The sequence below is a fragment of the Zymoseptoria tritici genome, chromosome 6, assembly GCF_000219625.1.
Source record: "Zymoseptoria tritici IPO323 chromosome 6, whole genome shotgun sequence".
NCBI lineage: Eukaryota > Fungi > Ascomycota > Dothideomycetes > Mycosphaerellales > Mycosphaerellaceae > Zymoseptoria > Zymoseptoria tritici.
In genome coordinates this window covers 1,802,716-1,819,079 of record NC_018213.1, presented here as the reverse complement: position 1 = coordinate 1,819,079, position 16,364 = coordinate 1,802,716, and the positions used below count along the sequence as shown (strand labels likewise).

Genomic DNA, 16,364 nt, shown 5'->3' with positions numbered 1-16,364 from the left:
TTTGCTTCCATCCGTTCCGGTCGTAAGTAGTCATGCCCACCCTTATTCGTGTGCTCATCATCGAACAAAATTTTCCACCGCCACCCTCACCACCACCTCATTCACTACATGTTCAGCGTATACGCCACATCGTCCACCAAAAGCGCACTCAACGCCGCCACCACCGACCCGTCAGGGAGTCCATTGTCGTACACCACAATCTCTACCCTCTCGACCCCGGCCAATTGCTCTCCGGTAAACTTTGCCTGCGTCATCTTCATCGTCGGGGAATTCATCACTCCAAACGATTCCGGTACCTCGTATCGCGGCGTAGCGTCCCCAGGTAGGTAAGCGATGAACGCGACCTGGCAGGGCGCGGGTATGCCCACCACGGCGCCGGGCACCGCCACCACAGTGTTGGCAACGCATCCGAAGTACAGCGATGTCATCGAGAAGGTCTTGTAAGGCGGCAAGGGGGTGAGCACTGCGGCGCCAAAGAGACCCTGCGCTCCACTGCCTAAACCATAGCCAGCGAAGTGGCTGCCCGAGTGGGGAATGACGCCGGTCACGATGGGCCCCTGGCCGCCGGCGAATACGAAGCCTGACCAGGAGAGGCCATTGTAGTTGCCGACAGGGTTGACTTCAGGCAAGAGGACGGAAAGAGGGTTGGTGGATACGGGTGCGTCCTCGAAGGTGACGAGTTTGGTGGTGTGGGCCGCTGGTGAGGTTGGGCTGCCGGCGGCGAGGCGGAGGAGGAGAGAGAGGAGGCCAAGGGCGGTGACTGCAGAGTACATCTTGACTGTGGTAGAGGGTGATGTCAAACTGTAACAACAGTGTTCATCAAGCTGGATATCTGACTTGTGACTCTGCTTGTTGACTGGTGGTCGGATGCTTCAGAAAGGCTACTTGATGAGAGAGTGTGATGAAGGAGAGCGTCAATATATACGCTCCAACAACGCGCTCTCCAAAGCAGTTCGCCATCGGATGCTGCCAACACCGACATCTCGAAAGGGAATACGCACCATCTTGTCCTCCATCAATCTCTTGAAAGCGGCACCATACCAGACGTCGCGGAGCACTAGGCCACAGCATCTCAGCCAAATCCGGGTGGCAACGACCTTTCTTACTATCGAAAACATGTCGTACCTCTCCGCGGACCAAGTGTGTTGGCAGATGGCTTCGATCGTAGCGCCAGCTTGAACAAAGACCGATCCACATCGTCTTATGCGTAACGAAGGGATGGCGTTGTCCATCTTTGTTTCTGGCTGGTGATGACCGAGTATGATGGGGATCTCGCAGCTTGTGTAGCTTTTAATGCCTTGCACATGGCGTTGGATGGCGTGCAGTCCGGAGGAACGAAGGAGATCCACAAGCTCTGCACTTCGAGGTGCTCGGACTCTTACGTTACCCCGAGCGCGGAGACACAGATCTTGCAATGGTGCTTAGATCCCAGCCGCCACCTTTTTCATCGAGTTGTCGTCGCAGGAGAAAGGCGGCTGGCATGCATGTGAGCGGCGGCCAGCATCTCCTGTGGAGCTCGCGCTCGAAGAGCACACATGGTGATGGACAGACCGTGGAGATCTACCTCCATCGTGGAAAGCGCCGACCTTCTCTGAACGAAAAGGATCTCCGGACCAAGCTCTGAGGTACTCAGCAGACGAGGCGGAGCCCGTGAGTCTTCCATGCTGGCTCAGAACGGAGCGCGCGAGCTCTTGCGGCGGCTCACAACAATTGCAGCTTTGCGATGGCGATGATCGACAAGGCTGGATGTACATGGCTGTGGGACTGATTCGGTGTTCGAGTCCGTGGCCGCGTTCATTCATGCCACTCATCCCGTGTCTCGGTCAATGGGGTCGCAGCTGCTTCCAAAGGCAGTAAATATTCGATAACGCAGTACATGCGCCGCGAATGAGGCGACGGACTGGAGGAAGATGCAGCACAGGAGGCGGAGAGGTACATGCCTTTATCGGATTTACGATGTGGAGACAACGGCACACCTGCTTACTAAGCTCCAATCTCCGCCCTCCCGTCCCTCCAGCTGGCTCTCGGTGACCATTCGGTGGTTGGGTGGACGGCGGCGACGTTCATAAAGGTTGAAGCATTTTCGAAAGACAGAAGATAGAATGACAAGCAGAGACCGCGTACGATGTCTCAGGCTATACACTAATTCAGTATACAGCAAGTCGAGCTGCTTAAGGTAAAAATGAAGAGCATGATCTTTGACTCTCCGTAAAGTAACATGTTTCCGTATAGAAGTACAGGGGAATCATACTAGGTCTTCGTCTGAACGAACCGAAATTAGACTCCTATCCTAGGAGCCTCCCACTCGCCCAATTGCTCCATCAGAAAAGAGCGCCAATGGACAATGCCACCAGACCGTCTATGCCGCTGTAGTCCACAGTTCGCGCCGTCGCCATTCTCTTGCATCCATAACGATGATGGTGGTAGTAGTGGTACACACAGAAAGTCGCTTCTCAATCCCGCTCAAACTCCAAAATAAAAATGCGATTCGGCGCACAGAGTGCATGCAAAGCAACCTCCCGCACTCTCGCCTTTTCCACTCAGCGCGCGGCCCCAATAGTTGACTTCTCCCTCTTCAATCGCATCAACTCATGCGGCTTGCTCGGATCCTTCGGGTCCATAAAACTCATCAACACCTGACTCAACTCCTTGAAGTCCACCGGTTTCGTCATGTAACTATTGAACCCCGCGTCGACACACTTTTGGTACACATCGCCCAATACATTCGCCGACAGCGCGATGATTGGGAGGTGAGGGTGCTTATTCTTCCTCTCCCACTTGCGGATCTCCTTGCACGTTTGGTATCCGTCTTTGTTCGGCATGTGTAAGTCGCACAGGATAATGGAGTACGTTCCATGAGGTTTGGCAAAAACTTTGTCTGTGCACTGCACGCCGTCGAGGGCGGTATCGGCTTTGATGGAGACTTTGGCGAGGAATTTGAGGATGACCATTTGGTTGACTTTGTTGTCTTCAACGAGAAGGACGCGTTTGTCCTGGTTGCCCAGCCGGGCGGAGAGTTCTTCAAAAACTTGCTTTTGATTGACGGCGACTTGTTGCGCGCTGTCTTGGTTGCGGTCGAGGGATTGCTCGCGTTCCTGTTGTGGGTCGAAGATGAGGCCGAAGCGGGACGGCTTCAGAGGCTTGAAGATAAAGCGAAGGCGTCTGTTGGCGACGAGGGCCTCGTAGTCGTAGTTCGGTGCTTGCTCCATGATCTTGCGACGTTGCGCGAGGTCCGTGATGAGCACGATGGCCGTGGATGATGTCTTCGGTGCGAATACTTCATTCATCAAGGCGATGATCTCATCGATCTCTTGGAGAACAACCACAATATGGGTGAAGATGACCGGATCCTCGCCTCCAAGCATAGCGCGGCACTCTTCAAAACTTTCACGCGCAGTGATCTGGTGCGGAATGTTGCCTGGTAGTGTCATGTCGATGTGGCGCACTGTAGCCTCCCTACTGTACTTTAGCGGGGCGATGACCAGTATGGAGAACATTGGAGGCACCAAAGCAGCTCCAGGGAGAGACAGCATATTCTTCGCGTTCTTATCGGAAGCATCCGGAGTACTCTCGTTTGATCCCTCCGAGCGGAACGAGTGGCCTTCTTTTGGCAACGACAGATTCATGGCCGTGTTGGCAGCGCCCACGTCCGCGGCTATCGAGGAGACGGACGATGCTTCCGAGCGTAGACTTGCAGTCCGCGCAGCAGATCGTACAGACGGATCCGAACTGGCCGATGACACAGAGGGAGATTCTTTCCCCGGCGACTGCAAGTAGATCGGTGGAGATTGAGTGACCTCGGGGGCGAACTTGGCCCACTGTTTGGCAATAGGTAACTCTGGAATTGACGGCACTTTCGTCATCTGTGGCATCGTGGAAGATATGAAAGCGCCCGGAGATGCATCGATTGACGTTACCCTCGTAATACCAGGTGTGGGTGGAGGCGGCGCGTCGATCTTCGATGGTAATGTCGTCTTGATTGCGATGGTGAATGTTGATCCTTTTCCGGGCACACCTCTGGCGCTCATGTCACCGCCATGGAGCTGGGCCAGTTGCTTAGAGATTACCAGGCCTGGGACAGATCAGTCAAATGGATAATAACCTTCAGACGCGTTCAATACTCACCAAGTCCTGTTCCACCATGCTGCCGAGTGCTGCTGCCGTCAATTTGGCTGAAACGCTTGAAAAGATATTCCGCCTCCTGATCAGTAAAGCCACGCCCAGTATCAACGATCTCGAAATTGATGAATGCTTCATTCTCCTCCAGGTCATCCGTGCCAGTCTGGAGACAGCATCTGATGAACACCTCGCCAGTCTGAGTGAACTTTATCGCGTTGCCAACAATATTGAGCAAAATCTGACGAATGCGGAATCGATCGCCTTTGATTTGTGGTGGCACATCCTCTTCGACCACGTAGTTGAGTTCCAAGCCTTTGTCGATGGCCATTGCAGACGTCAGGTCATTGACCTCTTCGATCAGGGCTCGAACATAAAGCCAGTCCATACTCAGCTGAATCATGCCAGCCTCTGCTTTGGACAAGTCCAGAATGTCGTTGATCAATCCACGCAGGCCTTCTGTGCTAGCTCTGATGATATTGACATGTTCCATTTGCTCTGCAGTTAGACTGCTGTCGATGAGGAAGTTCACCATACCAGTGATGCCGTTCAGAGGAGTACGTATCTCATGCGACATGTTGCTCAAGAATCTGGACTTCTCATCCATGTTCTCCTTCAGGTCACGCTCGAGCGTTTTGTGGTCGTTGATATCGGTGCATGTCCCGTACCACGTCTCTTCTTCGTTTGGCAGGACAGTGGGCTCGGCGCGGAGGACCCGGACCAAATGCCATCTGTAGTCATTGTCCCTCGACTTTAGCCGGACCTCGGTGGAATACGACGGCCTTCCATCTGCATCTCGAGTGACCTTCAAGATTCCAACGCTGGCCAGCTCGGACAATTGTCGCTGCGGCATGTGTCCAACTGGCGATGACGTGAAGTCAGACCGTGAACCGCCACCCTTCTCGGTCTCCGACGAGTCGTCCGACGTGGTCGACATTGAGACTGTGCGCTTCGGCTCGGATGGTACACTGGTAGGTACGTTGTTCGGCGTGTTGGAGTCGCCATCAAACAATGGCAATCTACACTTAGCGAGATCGTCTGGATGTACGTAGTCCATGAACCCAACGCCAAGAGCTTGTGCTTCTGTTTGTCCGGAATAATGCAACCACTGAGTATTGCAAAAAGTGATGCCTTTGACACGATTGACAGCAAAGACAATCTGCGGACTTGAGTTGGCCAGTGTGCGATATTTGGCCTCCGAAGCCGCAGTCTCTTGTTGTCGAGCCGAGTTGATCTCAGCAATCTGTTGCTCGTGAAAGTCCATCATGGTACCGATCCAGTGTACGACTTTCTGTCGCTTGTCTTTGAGCGGAGCCGCCCTGACATAGAACCAACGGTAGCTGCCATCAAATCTCTGCAGGCGCACTTTTTGCTGCAATTGCTGATTCGTCCTCAGAGATCGGTGCCACGCAGGGAGGAACTCGTTCCGGTCGTCGGGATGTATCGCTTGCCATGGGTCTTGTAGAACCTGTCGCGGCTCCTGGCCTCGGTAGATTAGGAACTTGGAGTTGACCCAGCTGAGGGAGCCAGTCTCTGGCTGCGCGGTGAAAATTTGCACGGGAACAGAATCGATAATCGTTCGTAGAAGTCGTTCAGAGGGTGGTGGCATGTCCTCGGGGTACGAGCCTTTGCGTACATGAGTACCTGCACCTGGTTTACGAGCGTCAAGCTGTTCGGTCGCTGGCAAAGGACCAAAAGAATGCTGGAAGTCTGCACCGTACGAGTGGAGAAGTGAGTGCTGCTTCGCTTGGTTCATGTCTGGCATATGCGACATTGTTGGGCGCATACTAGGACGCTGCTGCGAAGGAGCTTCGGTCGATGATGGAGCGTCGCGGTCCCGCGGATTGTGAACAGGCGTTGACTTCTCCTTGTCCGAAGCTGAGTATTGCCTCGACTTGCGTTCGCCACTGCGAGGAGTCTTCGATGCGTCATCCTCGACACCATGCCCGCTTGCCCTGCCTTCCCTGCTTGAGCTCTTCTTCGCTGACTTGGCAGGGGTATTCGTAATGCTAGCATTGCTTGCGGACCGATTGCCAGATCGCTTCTTGGAGTCAAAGTAGTTGTCGACCATTTCCGAACCAGTGAGCGCAGGCGTACCTGCTGCGGAGCGACCTGCTGTCCATCCATGAGCGGCCGGATCCCACCCTGGAGTACCAACGATCGAGCCGGCAGGGCTGATGCGCGACCGACCTGAGTACTCGGAGGGGCTCGTCATAGGCTCGGATATTGAAGAATCAGGATCTTCGAGGTCGGCATGGGCAAGTTCGTTGAGCGACGTGATTGGTTCGATCGTCATCGGAGAACTGGTGGCATTGTGCCCACTCTTCGTCCTTCTGTGTCGAATGCTGACTGTGCGATTTATGTTCGCGGATAATTGTTGTGCTATGGCGAAGGAGGTGGCCAGATGAGGCCCTAGCAGCTTGAGCGTGTGGGTGAGATTGTGCGGATAGGGTACTGTGGCGGTCAGAATCGAGAGGATCGCAATTGGAGCTTTTCTTTCCACATCGACCGTGTTGCTACGCTGCATCTCGTGTGGCTGGCCTTTAGATCGAGCGGCCACCTTTAATGACTGCATTGGCTGCGAGAGTGTGGGATGGATCAATGGAATGTGAATGATGGTGCTTGCATGGTCCACTCCGATGGCCTCGACTTGGGCGAACTGCGCATAATCCTTGGGACTAACGGCAGGATTGAACGAGTCCTCCAACTGATGATCATCTTGCGCGAAGAATGGATTGGTCTCCTCGTCCGCTTGAATGGCTGGTGATGGCGCAGGAGACTGTGCCCAAGGTGATGTGGGGTGCTGTTCGTACTCCTCGTAATCTCGTGAAGGTCTTGGATCGTTATCGACGGCGAAAACGCTACGATAGTTGCCGAACGCCTTGTCAGGGTTCTTTGGGAGCGGTGAAGGCGCGGACTTGGATATGTTGGCGTCAGGAGCATCTGAGACATAGTCTCTTGTGATTGCGACAACCCTTCCACGCTCCAACACACGATTGACTCCGATCGACTCGATCAGTGGTCTGGTCTCTGTATCCAGAGGGCGCAGAGCGTTGAACACTTCGGCATATGGCGCTTCCTCTGAATTCCCACCTACACTGCTGAATTGTTCGTCCAAGGAAGACTGTCGGATGCTTTGCGTCGACGACAATCGAGAGGGAGCCATCCTGGAGTGGAAACCTGATATTGGCAATGGGCCAGCGTGTGTCGCGGTCCGAGATATTCCCTGTGGCCTGACGGGTTTCTTCGTGGTCGTGTCAGTAATCTGACCTAACATGTCCCGAGCTTCTCGGCCAGGACCTGCGTACGAGTGCCGCTGATCCAGACGAGGCCTGAGTCTTTCTGGGTGGAGCTTCTGGGGCCGTACATCCGCCGGAGCATCACTAGAAGGCTCCCGTATGACAAATTCTGGTCGCTGTAGGAGACCTGGTGTATTCGGCCGCGTGCGTTCTGTCCGTCCTGCAGCGCACTCTTCCGCCCCGCGCATGCTAAACGTCGACTTCTGACCCCAGGGCACATTTTCAATGTCTGTGGGATCGACGGGAAGGACAAGAGATGCTCTGTCGGCCTCAAAATGATCATGAAGGATATTCGTAACAGTGGTCCACCACTGCTCCATACCAGGCTCCGAGTTAAGCTGCAGTACCAGGTCATAAAGGTTCGGCGTCGGATAGCGAGGATCTTCGAGCCCGCCAAATTCAGTGCCACCAGGAGGCAAGAACATTGCATTACCCGCTGGAGTGGAATCACCCGACAGCACGCCAAAGCTCATCTTCCTCGGAGTCTCGCTCTCATTCCTCGGTTGATTTGAGACGGTGGGCGACAGTGTCGTAAATGGTTGATGAAAGGTAGACGACCATGTCCTCGGAGTTCCAGGAACATAAGGGAACGGATAGGACGGCGTGCGAAGTGGCTGTCCTGCCGGAGTGGGAGGCATGCTGCCCTTCACCGTCTTCGAGGAACCCGTGGACTCGGTAGATACTGTCGACAATGTGCGCACATTTTCCGCTGGTCGTTCGAGGACCGTGTTCAATGAAGGGTTGACCGACGCTTGATCCTCCTCCGAGATGGGCGAGACACGCTTGCCCTCCAGTCTGACGTTGGCTGCGCCGTAACTCCTGCGCGCGCGGTTCTGTGCATACATCTTGGCATTCAAAGCCTCCCTGATATCGGCCACATTGCCCCGGGATGAGAGACCACCATCAGCTGTGCGCGGCGCAGTCCTACTGTCCGATCTTCCTGGCTTCTTCTTCCCCTCTGACGCAGCATCGCTCATCTCGGCACTGCTATCGGTGCTCTCGGGGGTGTCTGAATTGTCGGTGTCCAGCGTCTGCTCCGGGATGCGTTCTGCAGGAGAACGTGCGAGGGTCGGGCGGGCGGCGGTGTGTTTGGGAATCGAGGATAGACCTCTAGCAGCTGGCGGCTGATCTTCATCGTCCTGGTCATCGGGGTTGCCGTCGTTCTTGCGCGTGTCTCGGGGCGCTGAAGACGACTTCATCGCGGTAGCACGCCGGTGGCAGTGCAGCGCCCTCCGTAGTGTGTCCGAGCATGTAATTTAACCACAGGAAGAGAACGTAGAAGTAGGCAACTCATAGGAGGAGAGATTCGACGGGGATTTGCAGCAGGTAGGCAGGTTGACGTAGAGTTTCGATGCTCTGAGTGGAAAGCGCTACGCTCATGCTCCGAGACGTCATCGCCTGCCATAAGGCTGAATCCTTCACCCCGTGCGACACAGCCAACAGAAGAGCATGTAGCCGGGGAGGCCTTGCTTACACTCGCCATATGCCGCCGTCAAATGCTCGCACCATCTATCAGCAGCGCTGCCGGACGATGTTCGCTGGGATTGTTCATGTGTGGTGGCCTTACTTGACGAGAAGTCAGAGAACACAGGCAAAGGTTGGGAAGGTAGAGGCTGGGAGGAACACTGATGGTATACTGATGGTGTACTGGCGGACAGCGTGGAATAGTCAGGTGGCCTCCATATACCATGCGAACGAACAACGGCCATTCACTCTCACCTCATGGTTGCATTGATCTGGTAGAGCAACAGGCAATCCTATCCATCAGCGGTCTTCCAAGCAAGATCAAATTTCATTAGGCACTCCCTATGCTATGCTCTAGACAGATCGTCGCGGCGAGTCACTGAGATTTCTTCACAGTTCGACAACCTCTTCCCTGAAGCGTGGAGCCCGGCGGGAGGCAGTGACGGAGTTCGCTTAGTCAGACTGTCGAAGCGTCGCAGCCTGTGTTGTGATTAGGCTCAAGCTAAGTGGAAGAAGACCTCTGATTGGCAGGTATATATTGTTATGCAGAGAGAATCTTAAGTGTAAGATTCTTACTTTAGCTATCTGTGTGTAGGAATGCCTTAGCACTAGTTACGTGCACTTCACTAATAGTTAGTCTAATAATCTACAACACTCCCCTATTAGCAGCTGCATTATTACGAGCTGTCTATTACCTAAATATAGCAGGTATTTACCTACTACGTAGCTAATGCTCGGCTTTAGCTTGTTAAAAAGCATCTTCTTCTAACTTTTTTATTCCTCTACTTTACAATCTACACCTCTTATCTATTTAGCTAATTTATTAGCTAATCTATTATCTATCCCTTACAGCTATTAACAATATAATCTACATTACTAGCTATAGCTTCTAGAAGAAGAGCAGCTTTCTCTGTCCCTAGGAAAACCTTCTAGTAAGTTATCGATAAAGCAAGAGCTATTAGTAGTAGAGATCTCCTATAGATCTACAAAGATAGTTCTATAGCATATTAGACTATATATTAATTTATTAGAGGAGAGATAAATAGACACTACAATAGAGTAAATATTAGGGCTTAGGGTCCCTTCTCTTTTGTAGCTTGCTTTAATAGGTTTATAGCTAAGCTTAATAAGGATCTCCTTACTACAGACCTTATTAACATAGTAATAGAGGAGCTGTACAACCTAAGGGAGTAGGCCTTCCTAGTAGAAAACTACCCTAGTCTAACAACTCCTAATCCTTAGGGATTTGTGTTATGCTATAACTAGACTCCTCTTAGCTAAATGTTAAGCTCTAACAAGGCAGAGATAAAGCAGTAGTTAGTAGCACAGCATCCTATATATGTTCTCCTTAAAATCCCTTCTTCCCTAATAGAAACTAACATTCTCCTAGGCTTTAAGTTAAGATTCTAGGGGAATTAGCTTAGTCTTTTTAGTAGTAGTCTAGGGGGGCAGGCTACAGGTTCTAGGATATGCTCTAATACTTCTGGGTTTTTATAGAAAAGTTTTCCTTTAGCTAGGTGTTTTTCTTATAGTTTCTTAGATACTTTTGTAGAGGTGTATAGTTGCCTCCTTTCCTTTGTACAGATAAGAATAAAATAAGTGTTCTAAGTGTTGTGCTTCTTAGTTTTGTAACAAATAAAATAATGTGATTCTAGGGAGGGAATCCTTCTTAGGTAGAAATGCAGGTATTAAGGCATAAATTTAAGAGCAATTTCCCTCTTCTCATCTATAGCTGGTTGGTCAAGTGGTATGATTTCTGTCCACAGCAGTGCACGGAAGGTTACGGGTTCAATCCCTGTATCGGCCTCTCATTTCGTGCGACCATGTCAGGATGTGTTCCTCTCATGCTCGCACGAGATGCTCTTTTTGGTAGATGCCTACATTAGAGGATAGTGTTTAGGGATTTTAGTTTTGTTAGACAGTCTGCAAGCTGCATGTCTGTCCTTACAAACTCTACCTTAATACTCCCCTTGTTATGTTGCTCTCTGCAGTAATAGTTCCTAAGAGAGACATGTCTTGATCTTTTGGAGTTAGCATAGTTTTCCACAAGGCTAATAGCTAATTAATTGTCTACTTTAATAAGGATAGTAGAAATGCTTTTGGCCTAGGTAAAGGGCTAGAGCTTATTAATAAGATTCCTTACCTAATTCACTTCTCTTGTTGCCTTAGTAAGAGAGAGGTACTCTACCTTAGTACTAGACAGCACTACTTCTTTCTGCAGTTAAGATCTCTAGACAACTAGGCCTCCTACAATTTTAAAGAGCATTCCTAAGGTAGACCTAGATGTGCTAGGATTACTAGCAAAGTTAGAGTCTAAGAATGCTTTAATCTAAATTTGCTCCTTAGTTTTCCTATATATAAGGCACTTGTTAATTGTGCCTACAACATATCTCTAGATGTGTTTAGCTGCCTAAACATACAAAGGTCCTAGGTTCTAAAGGAACCTTGCATAGTAGTTAACAGCAAAACTAATATCTAGTCTAGTATAGTTTAACAGATGTTGCAGTTCCCTAATAATCTTGTTAAAGAGATTATAGTCCTCCTTTGTTCCCTTATCCTAGAGGGGTTTAAGGAGGGTGTTAAGGGGGTACTTAACACTCTTTGCATTGCTAAGACTATGTCCTTAGAGTTTGTCTCTAGAATAGTGTTCCTAAGAGACAGACATAGAGCCATCTTTCCCTTCCTTTAGGTAAAGTCTAAGAAAGACATTAGTATTAACAACCTTAATTGTATACTTCTGCTCTAATCCCTTAATTAGCTTGTTAATCTTATAGTCTAACTATCTAAAAATCTGGAAGTTATCTACATAAAGGAGAACAAGGATGCCTTTCCCTTAAAAGAGGCAAGCATCGCTAACAGTTCTTATTAGACTAAGCTTTTAGAGAGTGTCTATAGCATCGTAGTGCTAGAGAGCAGCTGCCTACTTAAGCCTATATAGTCCTTTCTTAATATGTATAATGTACTTGTAGGCATCTTTCTTAAAGAGATAAGCTCCCTCTAGTAGCTTAATAAAGATCTGCTTATCTAGGTTTGGATTTAGGAATGTAGTCTTAACATTAACTTGTCTCCTCTTCTAGCCAAAGTTAACTAAGAGGGACAGAAGTATTCTCCCTATTGCAGCTCTTAGGGTAGGAGCAAAGGTATTAATATAGTTAAGTCCCTTCCTTTATGTAAATCCCCTAGCTGTCTATCTAGCCTTGTACTTCTCTATAGTTCTATCTAGGAGCACCTTAATCTTAAAGACCTATTTCCCTGTAAGAGGGACTCTCCCCTTAGGGAGGGTGCTAATAAGTTTCTATTTAAGGCATCCTGTAGACTTAAGTAACTTAGCTTCCTTAATAATAGCTTTCTCCTATTCCTTGTAGTTAGATCTAGAGAGAGCTTCCTTAACTGTCTTAGGATTAGACAGATTAGGATTTGTTACTTTAAGTCCTATCTTCTAGATCTTGCTGTAGTCTTTTCTTACAACTAATCTTCTACTTCTTAAGAGTCTAAATATACCTAAGCTTTTAGGACTTACTTTATTGCCTAATTTCTTAGGTCTCTTAGGGCTTCTCCCTACTTTCCTCTTTCCTATAACATAAATGTCTAGGAAGGGAGTTATAGTATAATCTTAGAGGTCTTCCCTTTTAGGGCAATCCTCTGCTAATGCTTAATGTTGTAGCTGTGTTAATAAGGCATTAGCCTGCTCCTGGAATCCCTTAGGACTTCCTTAGAATCCCTTAGGACTTCCTGTTTCCTTAGAAACATGCTCCCCCTAAGCTAGCTAGGAGGCTTCTTTATACTTAGTAGCCTCTGGCTAATTAGGCTTAGACTGCTTGTGTTAGTTATCCTAGGACTATATGTCCTAACCTAATGTTTGCTCCCCCTAAGATGTTAAAAGGGAGGCTTAGTTTCTCTCTCTCTACATAGTATTAAACATGTTCTCTACTTCTTAAAGATAAGAAGTAGTAAGAGGTTAGGCATCTTGCCCTTAGGCATCCTAGCCCTAATCTTAATCCTTAGTGTGGATAGCATAGACTTCCTGTTCTATAGTAATAGGTTGCATTAGTTGTAGGAAACTCTCCCCCTAGAAGTCTAGGGCAGCAGGTATTATGCTGTATACCTTATCCTTATTATGTGTTACATAAGGAGAGGTTACAATCTTGTGCTGAAACCTAGCAAGGGTAGATAGTTTAAACTTCTAAACTATATAGTTAGTTAAAGTGTTCTCCTAGAATCCCAGATTCTAGTATTTCTCTGCTCTAGGATAGAACTTCTATAAATTAGGTCTCCCCTAATTATACAGATATACTCTGTATCTAAATCTCCTAACCTTTGTTAGATTAATATATAGAGTTCTAGCATTAAGATCTTAATTAAATTCCTAAAGAGGAATCTTGTTAGTTAACAGGCATACTAGCCTATTAGTAAGGAAGATTGCATATATAACTACAAAACTCTAGAGAGGGAGAGGTAGGCTAGAGTTAATTATTATTGCTCTTGCCTTGTTAAGGATAACCTTGTTAGATAATTCTGCAATTCCATTCTGCTTAGGAGTATAGGGAGCTAAGAAATCCTATCTTAGTCCCTTATTCTCTACAAATGTAATTAGATTATTATTGTTAAACTCTCCTCCTCTATCTAAGAACTAGATCTTAACTATCTTTTTGTACTAGTTAAATGTCTTAGTAGTCTATTTCTTAATAATTTGTGCAGCTTGTAATTTAAGCTTGCAGAAGATAGCCTATCTCCTTCTTAACTTTGCATTAGTAATTATAAGGATGTACTTGCATCTAAAGATGTCTAGTAGAAAGATTAGTCCTACAATGTTAATATAGACCTTATCTAATAAGGATTAAGGTGTTAGTCTTAGAGTTCTTAACACTACTCTCTATAACCTTGCAAGCTTGTATAGCTTACAGTACTTAAGTGTAGATATATTAATCTACTTAAGTCCTTAGACTTAAGCCTTTATTGCACTAAGAATCTTGTTCCCTATATAGCCTAGTCTCTAGTGCTATCTTGTTGTGTTAGCCTTAGGCATAGCAAAGGCTAGATAGGATATGTTCCTGTTAGTTGTAGAAGCAACTTTAGTACTCCCCTTAGGGAGAGAGACAGTTACATTCTAGAGGATTAGAACATTATAAGTAGACTAAACCTTGCCTATCTTCTTGTTATTCCTTAGAATGCATAAAGATAGCCTGTCTAGGTAGACCTTGCACTTTAGCTAGAGAGTCTCTGCTAAGATAAGGTTGTAATTAGAGTTAGGAGAGTACAACACATCTTGCAAGGTAATGTTTGACTTATTCCCCTTGTACTTTATTATAATCCTTACACTTCCTAAGTATATAACTGTGCTTTGTCTAATAGCTTAAGAGAACCTAATTAGGGTTTCTAGGGGTTTAAGGTCTAAGAACTAGGACTTATTGTTAAAGAAGTAGTATAATGTACTAGAATCCTAGACAATAGTGTTACTCCTTTGTATTCTAGCGGCAGCAATTGCTGCTCCTACAAATAAGCTGTCTAAATTAGAGCCTAAGCCTACATTAGAAGAGGAGATAGGCTTAATTGCTGCAGCATCCTTTCCTCCCTTCTTGTTATGTCTCTTGCTCTTGTCTTAGGACTTCTTCTTATCCTTGTTAGATCCTCCTTTTCCTCTATATACCTAGGACTTTAGGGCCTTGTTAGGGTGCTTCTTAAAGCAATCTACATTTGTGTAGATATAATAGGTACACTTAGTACACTAATTATTATCTACTACAGCACTTCTAAATCCTCCTGCTGTCCTCTATGTCTGTAGAGGAGGTTCCTTAATTAATAAGGTAATTAGCTCTTTAAGAGTTGTGCTCTTAATGTAATAGGATTGTCTCTAGCTTCTTAGGTATTTTAGATAGTAGAGGCCCTAGATAAAGAACAGCCTAATCTGCTTATTACTAAAGGTAAGCTTTAAGACTAGAATGCCCTTAGACCTAGAGTATTGTTCTATTACAGAGATGTACTTGTAATACTACTTCTAGAAGTCCTTACAGTACTTCTAAGTGTTTGTTCCTTAGATCTTAATGTTGCTAATTCTAAGAATCCTTAGGCTGTTATAAATGTTTATAGTTACAATAGGCCTGTAGGTAGCTGCAACAGTATTATATAGTTCCTTAGCTGTCTTCTCTGTATCCCTAAAGTTAGGCCTTAGAGATTAGTTAATCCTTTTGCTAACAATCCCGTATGCAATTAGGTTATGCTTATGCTAGACTTAGAGAGGAGTTAGTCTTAGTCTACTAGTTAGAATAGGTTCTGTTACTAGAGTGTCCCCTCCTTCTTTTTAGGAAGGAGTTAGAGCCTAGGAGGATAAAGCAGTACTCTCCTTAGTTAGTAAAGAGGGATATCTAACTTTAATTCCTAGCTTTAGTTAGGCAGGGCACTAGGGAATGTTATAAAAGACATAGCCTAACACCTCCTTGTCTATAAGGGCTGCTTTAAGCATCCTTAACTAGTCTGAGAAGTTGCTTCCCTTTCTTAGGACTTTATTCTCCTTCGCAGTCTTAAACTTATTAGCCTACATTGCGGCTATTATTGTAACTAGCTCTTTCTCGGCTCGCTAGTTAACTGTCTAAACAGTGTACAGTAAGGTTCTAGTAGCTGCGCTTAGAACAGACAATTCTTCCTTAAGTATGTAGTAGTTACGCCGGGCTTATAACCTATTGTAATTAGGCTTAAGCTAAGTAGAAGAAGACCTCTAATTAGCAGGTATATATTATCATGCAGAGAGAATCTCAAGTGTAAGATTCTCACTTTAGCTATCTGTGTGTAGGAATGCCTTGGCACTAGTCACGTGCACTTCACTAATGGTCAGTCTGATGATCCACAACAGCCTGGACCTCGCTTCTGACCATTAACATCAGAATTGGCTCTTGTGTCTTCGATCCGAAGCGAGCAATGGTCGCGAAGACGAAAATCCGTAGCGACTGAGATCAGACATTGAGCGCAGAGGATGCTAATGCACAGCCCTGCCTCGACCTCTTCTCGCCCACGATGGCCGAACGCGACAAGACCATGACCCTAATAAACTGGCCAAACCATTCTTGTCCAAGTCCAGATCAGCATATTAGAATCCACTTCTCGCCAGTCATATCGCCGGTGGACGATAGCGGATACCCTTCCCGCCACGAGCTCTACCACCTCGCTTTCCTGCTACGGCAAAAGCTCGTACCGGATTTGGTTCCCCTCATCTTCCGTGCAGCTGGACTCTTTTCTAGAAGTACCATTACCAAATGCCAAACCAGACGCATCGGGCCTGCGCATTCGTGCGTGTACCTGGTGACCCCACAAATCTACTCGACTGTACGGGTTCAGAGTCCGGTCGTGAAAGTCCGCTTCACAATCATCGCGAATGATTGGGGTCTGGATCGCAGTATTGGACAAAGCGGATTCTCGGCGGGGGTGATTCGTGGTGGTCTAAGTCCTCTCAGAGAGGAGTGGGATGAAGTGAAGAGGTTCGCTGAGCATGCA

General features: G+C 47.6%; 2 protein-coding genes across 2 annotated transcripts; both read right to left on the bottom strand.

The window, feature by feature from the left end:
• Positions 1-104: 104 nt before the first annotated feature.
• Positions 105-773, bottom strand: MYCGRDRAFT_94011 (uncharacterized protein; the record flags this gene model as incomplete). Its single annotated transcript, XM_003851516.1, has 1 exon — positions 105-773. The coding sequence occupies one exon, from the start codon at positions 771-773 to the stop codon at positions 105-107; it is 669 nt and encodes a 222-aa protein (XP_003851564.1).
• A 1,484-nt stretch (positions 774-2,257) lies between these two features.
• HHK2p (histidine kinase HHK2p) lies at positions 2,258-8,260 on the bottom strand (the record flags this gene model as incomplete). The annotated part of the gene is made up of 5 exons (XM_003851515.1): positions 2,258-3,464; positions 3,744-4,072; positions 4,126-5,925; positions 6,025-6,950; positions 7,392-8,260. 5 exons carry the CDS (start codon positions 8,258-8,260, stop codon positions 2,541-2,543), a joined length of 4,848 nt encoding a protein of 1,615 aa, XP_003851563.1.
• Between the last annotated feature and the right edge of the window lie 8,104 nt (positions 8,261-16,364).